Source organism: Cebus imitator, unplaced genomic scaffold, assembly GCF_001604975.1.
Source record: "Cebus imitator isolate Cc_AM_T3 unplaced genomic scaffold, Cebus_imitator-1.0 Scaffold40, whole genome shotgun sequence".
Classification (NCBI taxonomy): Eukaryota; Metazoa; Chordata; class Mammalia; order Primates; family Cebidae; genus Cebus; species Cebus imitator.
This window is the reverse complement of record NW_016107355.1, coordinates 8,222,561-8,237,936: the sequence shown is the minus strand read 5'-3', so window position 1 is coordinate 8,237,936 and position 15,376 is coordinate 8,222,561. Positions and strand designations below refer to the sequence as shown.

The window sequence follows — 15,376 nt, the reverse complement described above, 5'->3', positions numbered from 1 at the left end:
GTGAGCAGTTCAATCCCTCCATGAGAAACATGAGTAGAATCCTCACAATACCATGGTTGTTAGTATTCTCCATCTCTCCAAGTATCCACATGCCACCCCATTGTAGATTCCAGTGGCTCTCAAGTCCATATTTCTCCATGTATTGTGAAGAACCACATCCCCCACTACTCTTAAGGAAAAATAAAAAGTCAAAACCAAAATAAACAAAACACCCATCTCTACTCTTCACCTCAAAGACTTTTTTCAGAAGTTGAAGCCCTTTTGGCCTTAACATTCCCTTAACTTCAGAACCACACCCTTCCATTTATGACAATTTAATTCAAAGCTTATTATATCTGACCCTAGAAAAAGGTAATCCTTCTTCCTCTAGGCCTCAAAGTCCAGCAAAACATTTCAAAAGGGTTGAGTGTGAGAAGGAAATAGTCCTCATTCTTTAAAATTCTTTTTAAGAGCAGGATCAAAACATAATATTATTTATATCTGTAAATTATCTCACCACTAATGGTACCAGGACTTCTTGTCACTAAAAGTAAGCTCTGTAATGCATTCCAGTGGAAAGTAGTGTTTACAGTGCACCTGAATTAGACTTGTGTGCATAGTAAGACAGGGCCATTGTTCTAAAATTAATAATGATTGGTAAGATTATATAAATTTATAATTAATGTTTCAAAACCTTGGGGGTTGGTGAGACTTAATTCCAGGTTTCTTTATTTCTGTAAGTAGCTTTGAGCCTTGCATACAATACAACATACTCTAAGTAGAATTTTTGCTTTAATGTTACCATCTGAAAAATATCTCTTGGTTGCAGCTTTAACACATTCCTCATACCTGACATAAAGTGCAACAAAGTTTTATTACTAGCATACCAGTCAGTACACTGCTGTTTAAGTTCTGGAAAAAAAAATAGGCAAACAGAAAACAACAGGACAACAAAACAAACTTTGTGGTCATTTTGTGATCATATAAAATGTTGTTCATTCTGATTTAAAAAAAAATAGCTATCTAACCATGATATGTTTTAGCATAGTTGCACAAAAAACCTAATTATTGTTACCAGAAGGAGAATGCTGAACAATGATATTTTGTCGGATAAAAGTTCCATTGTGGAACTCATTAACAGACACAGAAATATTTATGATGTTATAAAACTGCTGGAAAAAAGAAGACATTCAGTATAGTTTAGGATTTATTTGGACCTCAAACTACTTTTATGACGTTGAAATTCTTCTAGATTGTGTGTGGGGTAGCAAATGATGCTATTCCGTGTGGGTCCACAGAGTTTATATAACGTGCAAGGAACACCTTTGAAATGAGACTGAGAGGCCTTATAAGTCGATTTGATCACTTAGATATAATTTGCAGTGAATACTACATTCAACCTGCATAGCAAAGTGACACTGAAAGTCTGGACAAAGGAGAGGGTAATGTCCTAGTAATACAAACTTGAATGTCAGACCTCCATTTTAAAAATAGTTTATGAAAGCTATATTTACAGCAAAAGATACATAAGTGATCAAATCCATGTAAAGTTGTTTCAGTGTAAAGAAAATGTGTTTCTGTATGAGTCACAGAAGTTCTTCTTTATTAGAATTAGCATTATCCCCATCCCCTATAATTATCTGCTCTAAGGAACATTCTTGCTTTTCTCTTTAGCATCCCTTTCTCATTCGTCCTCATTTTGAAACAATGCTGACACAGTTCACTAACTCCCAGCTGTAGTGGTAGCCCCCACATATAATACTGCATTTCTTTTCCCCTGATGTAAGTATTGGGTTAATACTGGCCATGTGAACTAGGCAAGCCGGCTAGATAAACCTCAGGAAATGTCGTTAGAATACTGTAGCCAGAGCGCTTTCTCTACAAGTGGTGTAAACACTAGTTTCTACAACCGTAAGAGGAATTAATCTTAACTTTAGACTAAAACATATTTTCTAAAAATCAGAGTGATTGCAGTCAACTGGATCAACCAAATTCTGCTATAACTCTGGAATTGTAGTTATATCAGTCAATACATTTATGTTACTGTTAAGACAATTGGAGCTGCAATTTCTCCTGTTTGCATAAAACTTCACAGACTTAGCAACCAAATTATCATTTTTTAGAAAAGGAACATAAAATAAAATATTTTATTTTAAAATAAATGTTATTAAACAAGAGGAACAGAAAACATCAGTGGTTGCCAGGGGCCAGAGGAGACTGAATACAGGGGGGCAGAGAGGAATGTTTCTGGTGATGGATCTGTCCTGTCTATCAGTTGGTTACAAAACTATGCATTTGTCAAAGTTCCCAGACTAGACACTAAAAAGGGTGATTTTACTGAATGTAAATGATAAACCTTTTCTTGAAAAAGAAAAAGAGAGAGCAAGGAGCTAAACATCTACCCTAAGCAAGGTGCTTATAATAGTTTTTGTTTGTTTGTTTGTTTTTTGAGGAGTTTTGCTGTTGTTGCCCAGGCTGGAGTGCATTGGTGCGATCTTGGCTCACTACCACCTCTGACTTCTGGGTTCAGGTGATTCTCCTGCCCCAGCCTCCTGAGTAGCTGGGATTACATGTTCCTGCCACCATGCCTGGCTTTTTTTTTTTTTTTGTATTTCTAGTAGAGATGGTGTTTCACTATGTTGGTCAGGCTGGTCTCGAACTCCTGACCTCAGGTTATCCACTCATCTCGGACTCCCAAGGTGTTGGGATTATGGACATGAGCCACCGTGGAGCGCCAGTTTTCTCTTACAGACAGTAAAAACAAGTACCAGGGATTTAAAGCAAAGACAGTAAGAGAGAGATCTTCAATATAAAGTTTCAAAATGTGTGTGTGTGTGTGTGTGTGTGTGTGTGTGTGTGTGTGTGTTTTAGAACAACATGCTTATACAAGAGGTAAGACTTGCTTCCGTATTTGATTTGATAATTTGACTTGGAATTTTTCGATGGAAGCGTCAGCATGATTATTTTTTAAATTTCACAAAATTTGCAGGCAGTAAGCAAAGCCTTAGAGGCATCGAGGACTATAACCCTATAAAGCATTTTACTGTAAAGAGATGTACATATTCTTAAAAGAAAAGTATATTCCTTCATAGTAGAAAATAATAGTTGAACAAATAGTCAACCTGCGTTAAAAAATGAAAATTCAAACGTAACATAATACTTATAAACTATTTATTTAGCTAAAACTGATTCAAGCTGTTTGTAAGAACTGATTCCAAAATATACATATATGAAAGCATATAACTGATATGTAGAAGCTCTTCAAAATCTACTGTAAATTTAAAGGTTAAAATTGTCCTCACGGTACGGTGGCTCATGCCAATAATCTCAACACATTAGGAGGCCGAGGACGGTGGATCACCTGAGGTCAGGAGTTCGCGACCTGTCTGGCCAACATGGGGATCCCCCCATCTCTACTAAAAATACAAAACTTAGACAGGTGAGGTGGTCAGTGCCTGTAATCCCAGCTACTTGGGAGGCTGAGGCAAGAGAATAAGTTGAACCTGGGAGGCGGAGGTTCCAGGGAGCCCAGATCGTGCCACTGCACTCCAGCCTGAGCGAGAGAGCAAGACTGTCTCAAAAAAAANAAAAAAAAAAAAAAAAAAAAAAAAAAAAAAAAAAAAAAAAAAAAAAAAAAAAAAAAAAAAAAAAAAAGAAAGAAAGAAAAGGAAAGAAAAGAAAAAAAGAAAATGGTCCTTGCAGTTTGAAGCTGCAGCAGATCAGCTGGCAATGACTACAGGTATCTGCTGCTTTCTTAGTGCCTGAGCTGCAAAGCAGACCTGTCAAGGAGGGGCTGCTGTCTGGGTCACTTTCCCTCTGGTGTAGATGCAGGAGGAGCTCAATCTTCCATGCACTGGAAGTCTGTGAAGAAGTGAAGACACTGAAGTCGCGCAGGGTTGTGTTTACTTGGAGGCAGTGGAGCGGGTCCAGGGCAGTCGTCCTTTGCCAGGTTAGTTTTTAAAGCACTTTTTTGGTTTAGGGTTCAGCTTCGCATGGTCACTTTCCTTATCATTGCCATTCTTTTCATCTTCTTCCCTCTTTTCCTCTTTAAGCATTTTCAGGTATTTACTAGCCGAAATCTTCTTTTGCAATATATCTGCAAGAAATGGAAAAGTTTCTGATTCCTCTGCAGTACTTGCTAAGTCACTGTAAGTCAGGGTTTTCTCTTCCTTTCCACTGCCATGTCTCTATGAATAGGGGGCTAGATATTGAACAGAGTTCCTCCGTGGAAGTGAGCACCAGTGCCTCCTGGTTGATGCTGGACACCTCAGGGGAGCTCTTCAAGATGACACGGATGTGGGACAGGTGCAGCCAGAGGAGCTGCTTCTTTCCTAGCCTTTCTTTGTCCAGGACCACCTCTGTCGTCTTCCCACCCCTGCGGCAGTGCAGGGAAGTGGCTGACTGGCCAGCCGGTGGGTGCCGGGCCTGTACAGCATATTACTACACTGAATACTGTAGGCAATTGTAACACAGTGGTATTTGTATATCTAAACATATCTAAACATAGAAAAGGCACAGTAAAAATATGATGTAAAAGATAAAAGTGGTGTATAGGGGCACTTCCCATGAATGGTGCTTGCAGGAATGGAGGGTGCTCTGGGTGAGTCAGTTTACATTCACTGGATGAGTGAATATAAAAGTCTAGGATATGACTACATATGATCATAGACTTTATAAACACTGTAGATTTAGGCTCACTAAATTTCTAAAAAAAATTTTTTTTCAATGATAAATTCATTTTAATGTATTGTTTCTTTTTTACTTTTTAAACTTTTAATCTTGATTTTTTTTTTCTTTTTGTAAGACAGAGTCTCACTCTGTCTCCAGGCTGGAGTGCAATGGCGTGATCTCGGCTCACTGCAACCTCCACCTCCTGGGTTCAAGCGATTATCCTGCCTCAGCCTTCCAAGTAGCTAGGACTACAGGCATGCGCCACCACACCCAGCCAATTTTTGTATTTTTAGGAGAGACGGGGTTTCACCATGTTGGCCAGGGTGGTCTCAATCTCTTGACCTGGTGATCCCACTGCCTTGGCCTGCCAAAGTTCTGAGATTACAGGTGTGATCAGTGGGGCCACAGGGCCTGGCTGAAACTTTTTGACTTTGTAAAAACACTGGGCTTAAAACAGAAATGCCTTGTACAGCTTTTCAAAAATATTTTCTTTTAAAAATATTCTTCTATAAGCTTTTTTCTATTTTAAAAATTATTTTTACTTAGCTTTTTAAACGTTTTGTTGTTGTTGTTTTTATTGTTAAAAGTTTAACAAAACAAAGACCCAAACACACACATTAACCTAGACCTACAATAGAGTGAGAATCATCAGTATCAGTCTCTTCAGTCTCTTCATCTTGTCCTGCTGGAAGGTCTTCAGGGACAATAACATACATGGAACTGTCATCTCCTGTGACAACAATGGCTTCTTCTGGAATATTTCTTGAAAGACTTAAAGGCAACTTAAAAAAAAAAAAAAAAGAAGGTGTACATGATAAAATAATAAAAAGTACAGCATAGTAAGTACATAAATCAGTAACATAGTTGTATATTATCATTATTAAGTATGATGAACTATACATAATTGTATGCGCTATACTTTCATAAAACTAGTAGCATAGTAGGTTGTTTATATCAGCATTACCATAGACACATGAGTAATGCATCATGTTACAATATTACAGTTACAACCGTACTAGGTTATAGAAATTTTTCAGTTCCATTATAATTTTATAGAATCACAAAGTTATATGTTATCTATTGTCGACTGAGAAATCATTATCTGATGCGTAACTGTACATTTGCTTATTCTTTCCTTGTGTTAACAATTATTGTTAGAAATGTAATATTTATTTCTAAAGTTAGACTATTCTGTCTTTAATATTGTTTGGTTTGGCTTGGCTATTTTAGAAACCCTTAAAGATAATTGCTCTATTAAAATTTTTTAATAAATTGTCTTTGCCATATTCCAGAATAAAATTACTAGAGAGTAAATTTTTTTATGTTCCTTATAGGTCTACGTTGGAAACAATGGCAGATTCCTGGCCTTTCGGGTTACCTCATTTCTATCAACAAAGTTACATCATAGAAAACGAATTCAGAAGGTCAGAGAAATGTCTAGTCTGGTCAAGTAGGAAAGGTAACCAATTCTCTAAAAACTGATCTCAACAGTACAAACTGTATTCCCCAGGTCTTCATGGTCTGTGGTTTCAAAATGTGTCATTTAAAAAATAATATTTAAAAATTTACTGGCTCCTGACACCTTCTGCAAAATATAGTACATTAGGCCTTCCAAAATTCATTTTCACACATCTGTGTGTCTCTGAAGTGTTCTCACATATGTTCCCAAAGTTTCCTCCAAGATTCTTCAGTTCTCTTCCCCTCATCAATGTCAGACACTTCTGAAACTATTCTATGGCAGAACCTTTGCCATTTCCTGATGCAAGTGCCATATGTGAGAACATCTAGTTACTTTCTAATGTTTCCCATAATATAGTCATATCATGATCCAAGCTAATTTGGGGCAGAGCAGTAGGGGGTGGCAAGTATCTAAAATGGCACAAATTGTGCCATTCTCTCTTACAGAAATTCTAGCAAATGAACTCCTCCATTATCTTCCTATCTCTCTAAAGTATTAATCAGTGGATTGGAACCCAAGTGGACAGATAGCACACTCTCCTCTTCTCTGGCCTTAAAACAAACCATCTACCAAGCAACCGGCCCACTAATCGTTGCCAATGAAAGCAACATTGTCTCCCTCCTATGTTTTTATGCAGCTCAACTCTCAGGGTCTCTGCCTAACAGTTCATCTCTTATTCTAACATTCATCTGAATCTTGATTAAGCTTAGGAAAGTATGGCCTATGTGTACTGGCATATGTGTACCTCCTCTTCAAATTCATCCTCTCCCCTTCTCCACCCTACTTTTTGCCTCAGGTGGCTGCTCTGTATAAACTACATCAATAGGCTTCCTCCACTCTGCCTTTCAGTTGACCTACACCAACAAGGAGCCTGCAGAAAGGAGAAAGCAGAGTGAGGTCAGAATATTTCCCCCTCTGGCTTCCTTCCTGATAGGTGAGCTCAGGTGATCTGAACGCTTTTACTAAAGGTCACTGTATCTTTCTAGGTGACCATCTCTAACTGACCCTCTCCTGTATTCAGGGACTGAACTGCTTCCTCAGCCTAAGGATGTCAACAGCTCTGCTGCTAGTAACCTTGAATTATTCCACCGGCTTTTATATTTTCACTTACACATATATCATAAGTAAAATATTCTTGGATCAGCCTGTCTGAATATGCCGTCTGTTTTTGTTTTCTGTGGGGACCCAGACACAGAGCAATTGGTATTGCAAGTGGCCCTCCAAAACAGAACCTCACAGTAGGATTCAGAAGAATTAGGTTGCTAGAGATATACTCCTTACAAAAAGAGGGGATGAGACATGGGAAAATTTTGGCAGGTGAAGGCATCATAATTACCAGCATTCATTTTCGCTGATTATGGCATAGGATAAAGAGGGATTTTAGGGAAATCAGGTTTCATTTAGTTGTTATGAAAATAGTAGTGATTTTAGATATTGGAGCTATTCAGCTGTTTATTCTGGTCCTAGAGAACAAACACAGGGAATATAAGAAATTAAAACCTGTGAGCATGCAATTAGGGATATGCACGGGAGAAGTAGAAAGAGTCCCTGAAGTTTTGAATGAGTCCCTCCTCTCCTGTAATAGAGGGAAATGTATAACTTGTGGGAAACCTGAATTTTCTAAGTAAACAGTTTTCCAGTGCCAATTAAATGCTCTAGTACACATCTCTAAGATAATTGTATTGGTGGTCAAGGAATGAAATTCCGACACATAAATTAAAGACATTTGTTTAGACTTAGATGAAGCTGAGAGGTTTAAACTTCGAATTCCCCCAAATTTCTGTGCAAGCAGAAACAAGTCTTTCAATTCTCTTAGGGAATAATCTCTTATGTGAGGAAGAAAAATGAAAACAGAAAAAACTTGATTACATATGAGACAGTTGTTTCCCAAAACAAAGTCAATTCTTTCCCACTCCAACATCTCTGATTGTCTCTGTGTTGATAGTAAGAGCTTGATTCCACTTTATTGAAAGAGGTACAAAGATTGTTCTGGATGTGATGGTCTGTATAGCACATTCGATTAATACATATATTGAAGAAACCATGCTAATTGTACCTGGTGAGCAAAAAATAACAAGTTTCTTAGATGCATTAGGAAAAACATGTGTGATTGCTGTGGAAGATAGATCCCTCAGAAGTTAGAGATCTGCCTCACAGGTGAAGTTTTTTAAGTGCCCAATAATCTGAACCTAGTACCTTATACCACCATCACAATGCCTGGTAGGCTTCTTTGGATTACACAGGCAATATGTACCACATTCGGGCATGCTGCTCTGACACACTTATTAGGAATAATCTGCAGGGCAGAAAGATGAACCCAGAGAAATAAAATGTAGCAGCAGGTTCAGGCTGCAGGACAAGCTGAGACTTGAGTCTTAAGGTTCAGTAAACACAATGGTATTGGAAACAGCTGGGGCAGACAGAGATGCTAATGGAGAGCCTGTGGCAAGCTCCATGAAGAAAGTCACAAGACAAATGCCCAGTTCTTGAGGTCAGACCTTGACCCCTCTGCTGGCAATTCTTTTTCATTTCATTTCAATTCTTTTTCAGTAGCATCTGAGGCCAGCCACGGTGGCTTATGGATATAATCCCAGCACTTTGAGAGGCTGAGGTGGGCGGATCCCAAGGTCAGGACTTTGAGACTAGCCTGGCCAACATAGTGAAACCCCGTCTCTACTAAACATACAAAAATTAGCTGTGCGTGGTGGCACGTGTCTGTAATCCCAGCTACTCCAGAGGCTGAGGCAGGAAAATCACTTAAACCTGGGAGGTGGAGGTTGCAGTGAGCCGAGATTGCACCACTGCACTCCAGCCTGGGTAATAGAGTGAGGCTCTGTCTCAAAAAAAAAAGTAACACCTAACTTGCCACTGGGCCCGGGTATATACCTGAATTTCTGTTCAGAGGATACCACATAACTGCAACTTGATCTTCGCATCCTGAAGAAATGGGCATGTGTGATCCATTTTGCCATTAAATTTGACATGATCATCAACACACCATTGTAAAATAGAAATAGAATATACAGATCTTGGCCTTAGCATGTCTAGAGGACACAAAGTGCATAAGATGATAGCTCAGACTTCCATTGTACCTTTTCCTATAGCCTTGCTACCTCTCCTTTAACACACATTGTGGCCTCTTGTGTTGTCCCCTATTCTCCGTTAGTTTGAGAAGGTGGGGAAGGACGGGCTTCGTTTAGGAATGGTTATGCATGTTGTATGAGCACCAGCTGGAAGTGGATGGCTGCTACACAAAACCTCGCCCTGGAGTGGCCATGAAAGACACTGGTAAATTATATTAGATGGCATATCATGTTTTTCAACTTTATATGAAGTGAGAAGTTGCCTAAATCCAGAAACATATGGACAATGACTAATGGGTTGGTTAGCTGCCAAGGGCTGGAAAGAAGAGAACTGAACATTTGTGGTAGGGAGATGTGAGGCAAGTATATGGATGTGCATATAGGGTGAAGACACTTATGTCCTTCACTGATGTCCATCAGAGGGACAATCATCTTGGAAGAGACTCTTAATCATGAAAATGATGGCCCATCCTGTGGAAGTCGGGTAAGCTCTTTGCCCAGCCACACTGTTGTTTTCTTTGCAAGTCCACATGCAAAATGACTTTGGCGACAGCAGGGATGGAAGTTATGTCTGAGGTCAACAGCGAAGTCTTCTCATTGTTAAGACTAAACCAGCTAGGATCATTGCTGGTTTGTCAATTTGCCAGTAGCAGCAACTGAAAATTTTCTGATGGAAAATAATTAATGACATGGTCATGTTGGAAAGGCTCGTCAGAGAGGGGAAGTGCTTTGTTCTCACAGAGTAGACACGTATTCTGGATGTGGATTTGCATTTCCTATACTCAGTACTTCATCTGGTACTGCTACTACTAATTAGCTTGCAGAATTTATTACCATAGAATCTCTTGCAATGTTGCTTCCTACCAAGAAACACATTTTAGGGCAAAGGGACTATAGTAATGGATTCATGCCCCTGAAATTCACTCATCGAGACACGTACTCCCTCGCTCTAAAGCAACAGAGTAGATGAATGTTGAGGATATTAAGTAATCCAGTCACAGAAGGGCAAACACTGAATGATTCACTTACATGAGCTGTCTAAAATAGTCAAACTTGTAGAAGCAGGGAGTAGAGTGATGGCTCTCAGAGGCTGGATAGTAGGGAGAATGAGGAGTTGTTGCTGAATAGCTAAAAAATTTCAGTTAGGCATGAAGAATTAGAGATCATCTGTACAACACTGCACCTATAGTTAACAATAATAAGCTGTGTACTTAAAATATTAAGAGGGTATCTCATATAAAGTGTTCTTATCGCAATAAAATTAAAAAAATAAAAAACAATATCCCAGCCACTTTCACTAAATGCTCCTTCCATATCTTCATTTATTTTGTCCACACATCTTGGCTAGACAGAATTCTTTAGTTGGTGTGTATAGTGATAACCTGTAAACACAGAGTGGTTGAAAAGTATGTGAAACGTTCTGTAAAGGATCAGTAATACAAAGAGACCAAAATATTTACTCCATTATGTGTGAGGAAGTCCATCATAAAATAGTTAAGAAAAATCCTTAAAATTGAACATTTTTAGGATTTAGCATTCTCATTACTTCACAAATATTCTTAAGTTCTCATTTCACTTTAAAGAAACCAAAAAGAGAAATGATTCAGTAGGTCTATGCTCAAGATAATGGCCTTGGTCTCACTTTAAGAAAGTGGAAAATGAGTATGCATTTATCAATATTAAATCAAAGCTTGATTTTAAAGGTATGCGTGTGTCTTCTCTTTTCACTTTTTTTGCTTGGAATTTTTTTTTTTTTTTGCTTTAAGTAACTTTTTCAAGAAATGATAACTGTCATGAGAAACACTATAGTGTGATGAGTCTCAAAATTAACTTCCACATGAGGCCTCTTCCCTGAATTTTAGAATCAGTGTTAACTGCCAACGCAAAAGGTGAGTGGATACAGCCCACTGACCCTGGAAACCCAACATGTCTAAAGGTGAACTCATTACTTTGCCCGCATATCTGCTTTCTAGTGTTTTCGCCATCCCTTGGTAAAGCCAGTCTTCTCCTGGATACTCAGCCTAGTACCCTGGGAGTTGGCTTCGTTTTTCCATCTCCTTTACCTTCATTACATAAAACTCCACTAACAAGTTCTACTAAGTTTTATTTTAAATATTTCATAAAACCAATTTTTTCTTCCTATTTGTACTATGAATCCCTTAATCCTTATTCTCATTACCGACACCAGGAATACAGCCTTCTACTGGGCCCCCTACATTCAATATGTTTGCCTTTCAATACATTTTCAAACACCCTCAAAAATGTTCCATTAAAAATGCAGATCTTAAGATCTAACCCTCAAAATGGTGCTCTTTTCCTATAGGCTAAATACATAGTTTTTGTTATTGTCTTGTGTGTTTCTGCGACTATTTTCTTGACACCTCCCATTCTAGAAGCACTGAGTTCCTTGTAATTTCTGGACCTCACATATGCTTTTGCTAAAATCCTTGTGTTTTCACGAAGTGTTCTCCTCTGTTAATTCCAACCCTGCACCTAGCTAACCCTTACTTGACTCAGTTTGGGTGTCAGCCTTTGATGACCCTTTTCTGTCCTGAGCTCCAAGATACAATGAGAATTATAGATTTTTTATTCCTGTCATTATATTGCCTTAATGATTTGTCTACCTTTTCCATTTCTTATTTCTCTCATCACATGATCTTCGTTATTTACTTACTTAAATTCTGGGAACTTCATAAGAAAGGCATCTGTTGTGTTTACCATTTTATCCACCATATCAAGTACAGTATTTGAAATATAGTGGTCTCTTAATATATTTTTTGAATGAATGAACTGAAACATTATATGTTCTAATAAATATTTCTGCTATAGAATGGCTATCTATAGGGATAAAATGAGTTAAAAATAATATAATCAAAGCCCTTAAAAATAAAAAATGAAAGTTATAATTATTTTTCCATTTTAAACTTTTTTATCATTTTTTAAAAAAAACTTACAAAAGCCTAGCTTTAGCTATGCATTGTAGGGTCACAGATTTTATCTTATTGAGTCAATGATTTAAAATTTTGTAACACAAAACGCATAATCAATATTTTGCTAATCTAAGTAACTATTTTCACATTATTATTATCTTAATAATATGTTAATCTAACTATTTTCATATTATTATCTTAATATCTTAATAAATAAGATATTATATATCTTAATTAAGGAACTAAAACTCCCCAGAATGAATATCCCTTTTTAATTTATAGCCCTGAGTAATTACAGTCCTCATGTTTTCTTCTTTGTTTCTTTTGCTCCGTATCAACCAATAGGATCTCATGTTTGAAACATGTTTCTTCTGCAAGAAATGCTATCTATCCTTTGCCATCTTCTGCAGAAAGTAGAAGGACACTCATTTTTTACTAATGCTGCTCTGCACCTAAGTCTGTTAGATGTCCTACATTTTTACAGCCCCAGAGAATCAATACGAAGGGAGGGAGTGAACTCCACTTTGGTCAAACTTCCTCAATAGGAACGGCAGCACTGACATTTGTGACTTAATTTTGATAATAAAGTCAGCTAAAAGTTTGCTCTGCCAGTAATTTCAAAACTGTTAACTAACCAACTAACTAGACTAACAAATGATATAGTGGATCACTTTTTTATTTCTTTTACTTTACTGTGACTTATAATTCTTTCAGTAGAAGCAATAAAGTTTTACATAATTGCCAAAATTGAACAGCAGAGGGCAGAAAATAGCAAACTCTGTTTCTTGTGGCACACTATTCTAGTCAACTGTTGACCTAGTAGTTTTGAAATTTTCAAAATTGATTAGTGGTCAATTTGAGATACATATTCTTGAAATAGGAAGTTGTTACATGTTAAAAAATAGAGCTGTGTACATTCAAAATATAAATTCCAGCATTTTTCCATGTATTTGTATAAACAACCATTTACTGTAGTCAATTTAAACTTACTACACTTACATTGACAGGATTCTGTGCTTGAAACATACATGCTATTAAAACATTATAATAAATTTGAAGAAAAATCATGATAATATTAATGTAATTATGCTGATATAGGAAGTAAGTTTCAAAATATGTGAAACGTATATACATAACTAACTTGTGTGTATACACAGAATAGCAGTGGAATTACAAGTAATGCTTGCTAAAATTTTTATTTCCATCTTATATATATAAATTATAATTGGCCACTAGACAGTAATACTTTTCTTGAGCTCTTACATATTAGTTACTATACTTTATGATTCAGCAAATTCTTATTTTTACAGCATTTGTTTTTTATAGAATGTAACTCAGACAATTTTGAGTTCATATCAGCCCTTGACTTTAAAACAGGTTAAGATGAAAATAGTTTGAAAACATTCTTATCTTTTAAAATTCAATTTACCTCAACACACATTTTAAAGATCAAATTTTTTTCATACTCACTCTTCCCTTCTCTCTGTCCTTGCTCTCTTCAATTCTAAGTTACTTTCTGTAAAATTAAAGTTTTCCTGTGGAAACAAGTGAATCAAGAAAAAAAAAGAAGATAACTGCAGAGGCATTTTCAATTTTGCCCTGTTCTGTTATGAATGCTTTTACATTAAAAATTTTTAAATAGGGAATAGTTTCTAATCATTTTTATGCTTTACATCTCAAATGATTAAATATGTATGGTTTATTTAATTATTCTTTATGTCCTAATTTTGAATATATATGCAAGTTATGTCTCTTAATTTTATTTATTTTTAATCAATTTATTGTAATTTTGTTTTTTATATACTACTTTTATTAATGCATTTTGATTTAGAAGACCTGCTTTATAAATAGTGTGGAGTACTTATACTAAAAAAATTCTAAGTGATAAAATTAAGAGATATTTTAGCCTGTAGTTTATAAGCTTAATAATAGATTACAGCTATTCTCACTTCCTTGTTTAGGACTATATCAAAAAGAGAGAAAGGACATAACTTGAAATGATGGCAATATAGGATCCAAGAGCCATAGAAGCCACTTTTGCTCATCATTTTTAAAATGGGGAAATTGAGGCCAATGTGATTAAGAAGGAAGCATAAGATAACACAGTCAGCAATTAAGCTGCAAGCACAAGAAGGCAGCCTGATATACTCTCATGGCATTTGGAATACTAGGAGTTCTCCTTTTAGTGCTGTAAGCTCCAGTCTCTCTCTTTCCGGAAACAGTCCCTTGCTGTCAATCTTCCTTTATTTGTTTAAACCACTAAAGCCATGCAACTTGGGGGCTTCTCTGAGTTCACACAGGGAATTATTAGAGCAGATTCCCAGGAATGGGCTTGGAAAGCACCCTGAAGAGCATAATTTTCACATGGACAAGTCCAATCATCCGTCTCCCCATCAACACTCTTCTCCCAAACTTTTAATATCTAACCTCATCTTTCTTTCCCAGTGGCCCGCGTGTTCAACACAGCGAGGTACTTTCTTTAGGCAGTGATTTTTCCAAACCCAGGGCCAAAACGTGATGGGGAAACAAATTTCTAAGTAAGTCTCTGGGAAAGGATCCGCATCTCTGTGGCCTTTCTAGACTAGCTTCATCTTCTAATCACTTCCCTCTGATAGATTTTCCTTAAACCAGTCTCTTGCATTCAATCTGTATAAAGTAAGGGCTTCTAGGAAATCAAGTCTACATGACCCTACAACGGGAGGGATTGCAGTGAAAGCTGCGAGAAAGACCCGTGCGCCCTATGGCTAGGCAAGTCAGCATCACAGCCCAGTTGAATAATGCAAAATGTTTCAAAGGTTCCATCTTGATCTTATAAGCGGCTTTAGCATTTAAAGATAGAACTTGGGGTTCTCCCCGGATCCTGGCTACATCCCGTGAAGCCCAAGTCCAGAATTTTGGAACATTTCCTCTATGGGTGCTTTGCTTGCTTGTTTGCTTTCAGCTGGGTCAGGTGAGGTGGATGACAGGGCTTCTGTATTGCTAAATGCGTTTTCACAGGAGATGGAAGGTAAAAATCAAATTTACTTTTAACGTAAGACAGCAGGGCCTGGTGAGAGGACGCTTCGCCGCCAACAATTAGCAATTTGGCTTCTGCACAGCAGCCGGAAATCAGCTTTGCTGCATTTGTTCCAGGTTGGAGCATCTCCGCAGCAGCTGTAACAGTGGCAAGAAGGTAGCTCTCGGCTGGGAGCGAGGCGCTGTCCTCGGTGCTGAAAGGCAGAAGAGCGCGGTGGGCGCGACAGCCCGGGAGACCC

General features: G+C 37.5%; 1 protein-coding gene across 1 annotated transcript; it reads right to left on the bottom strand.

The window, feature by feature from the left end:
* Window positions 1-3,929: 3,929 nt before the first annotated feature.
* Window positions 3,930-7,439, bottom strand: LOC108302346 (chromatin accessibility complex protein 1-like). The gene is given in 3 exon segments (XM_037737618.1): window positions 3,930-4,194; window positions 4,196-4,404; window positions 7,347-7,439. Coding segments are annotated over 3 exon segments (567 nt in total).
* Between the last annotated feature and the right edge of the window lie 7,937 nt (window positions 7,440-15,376).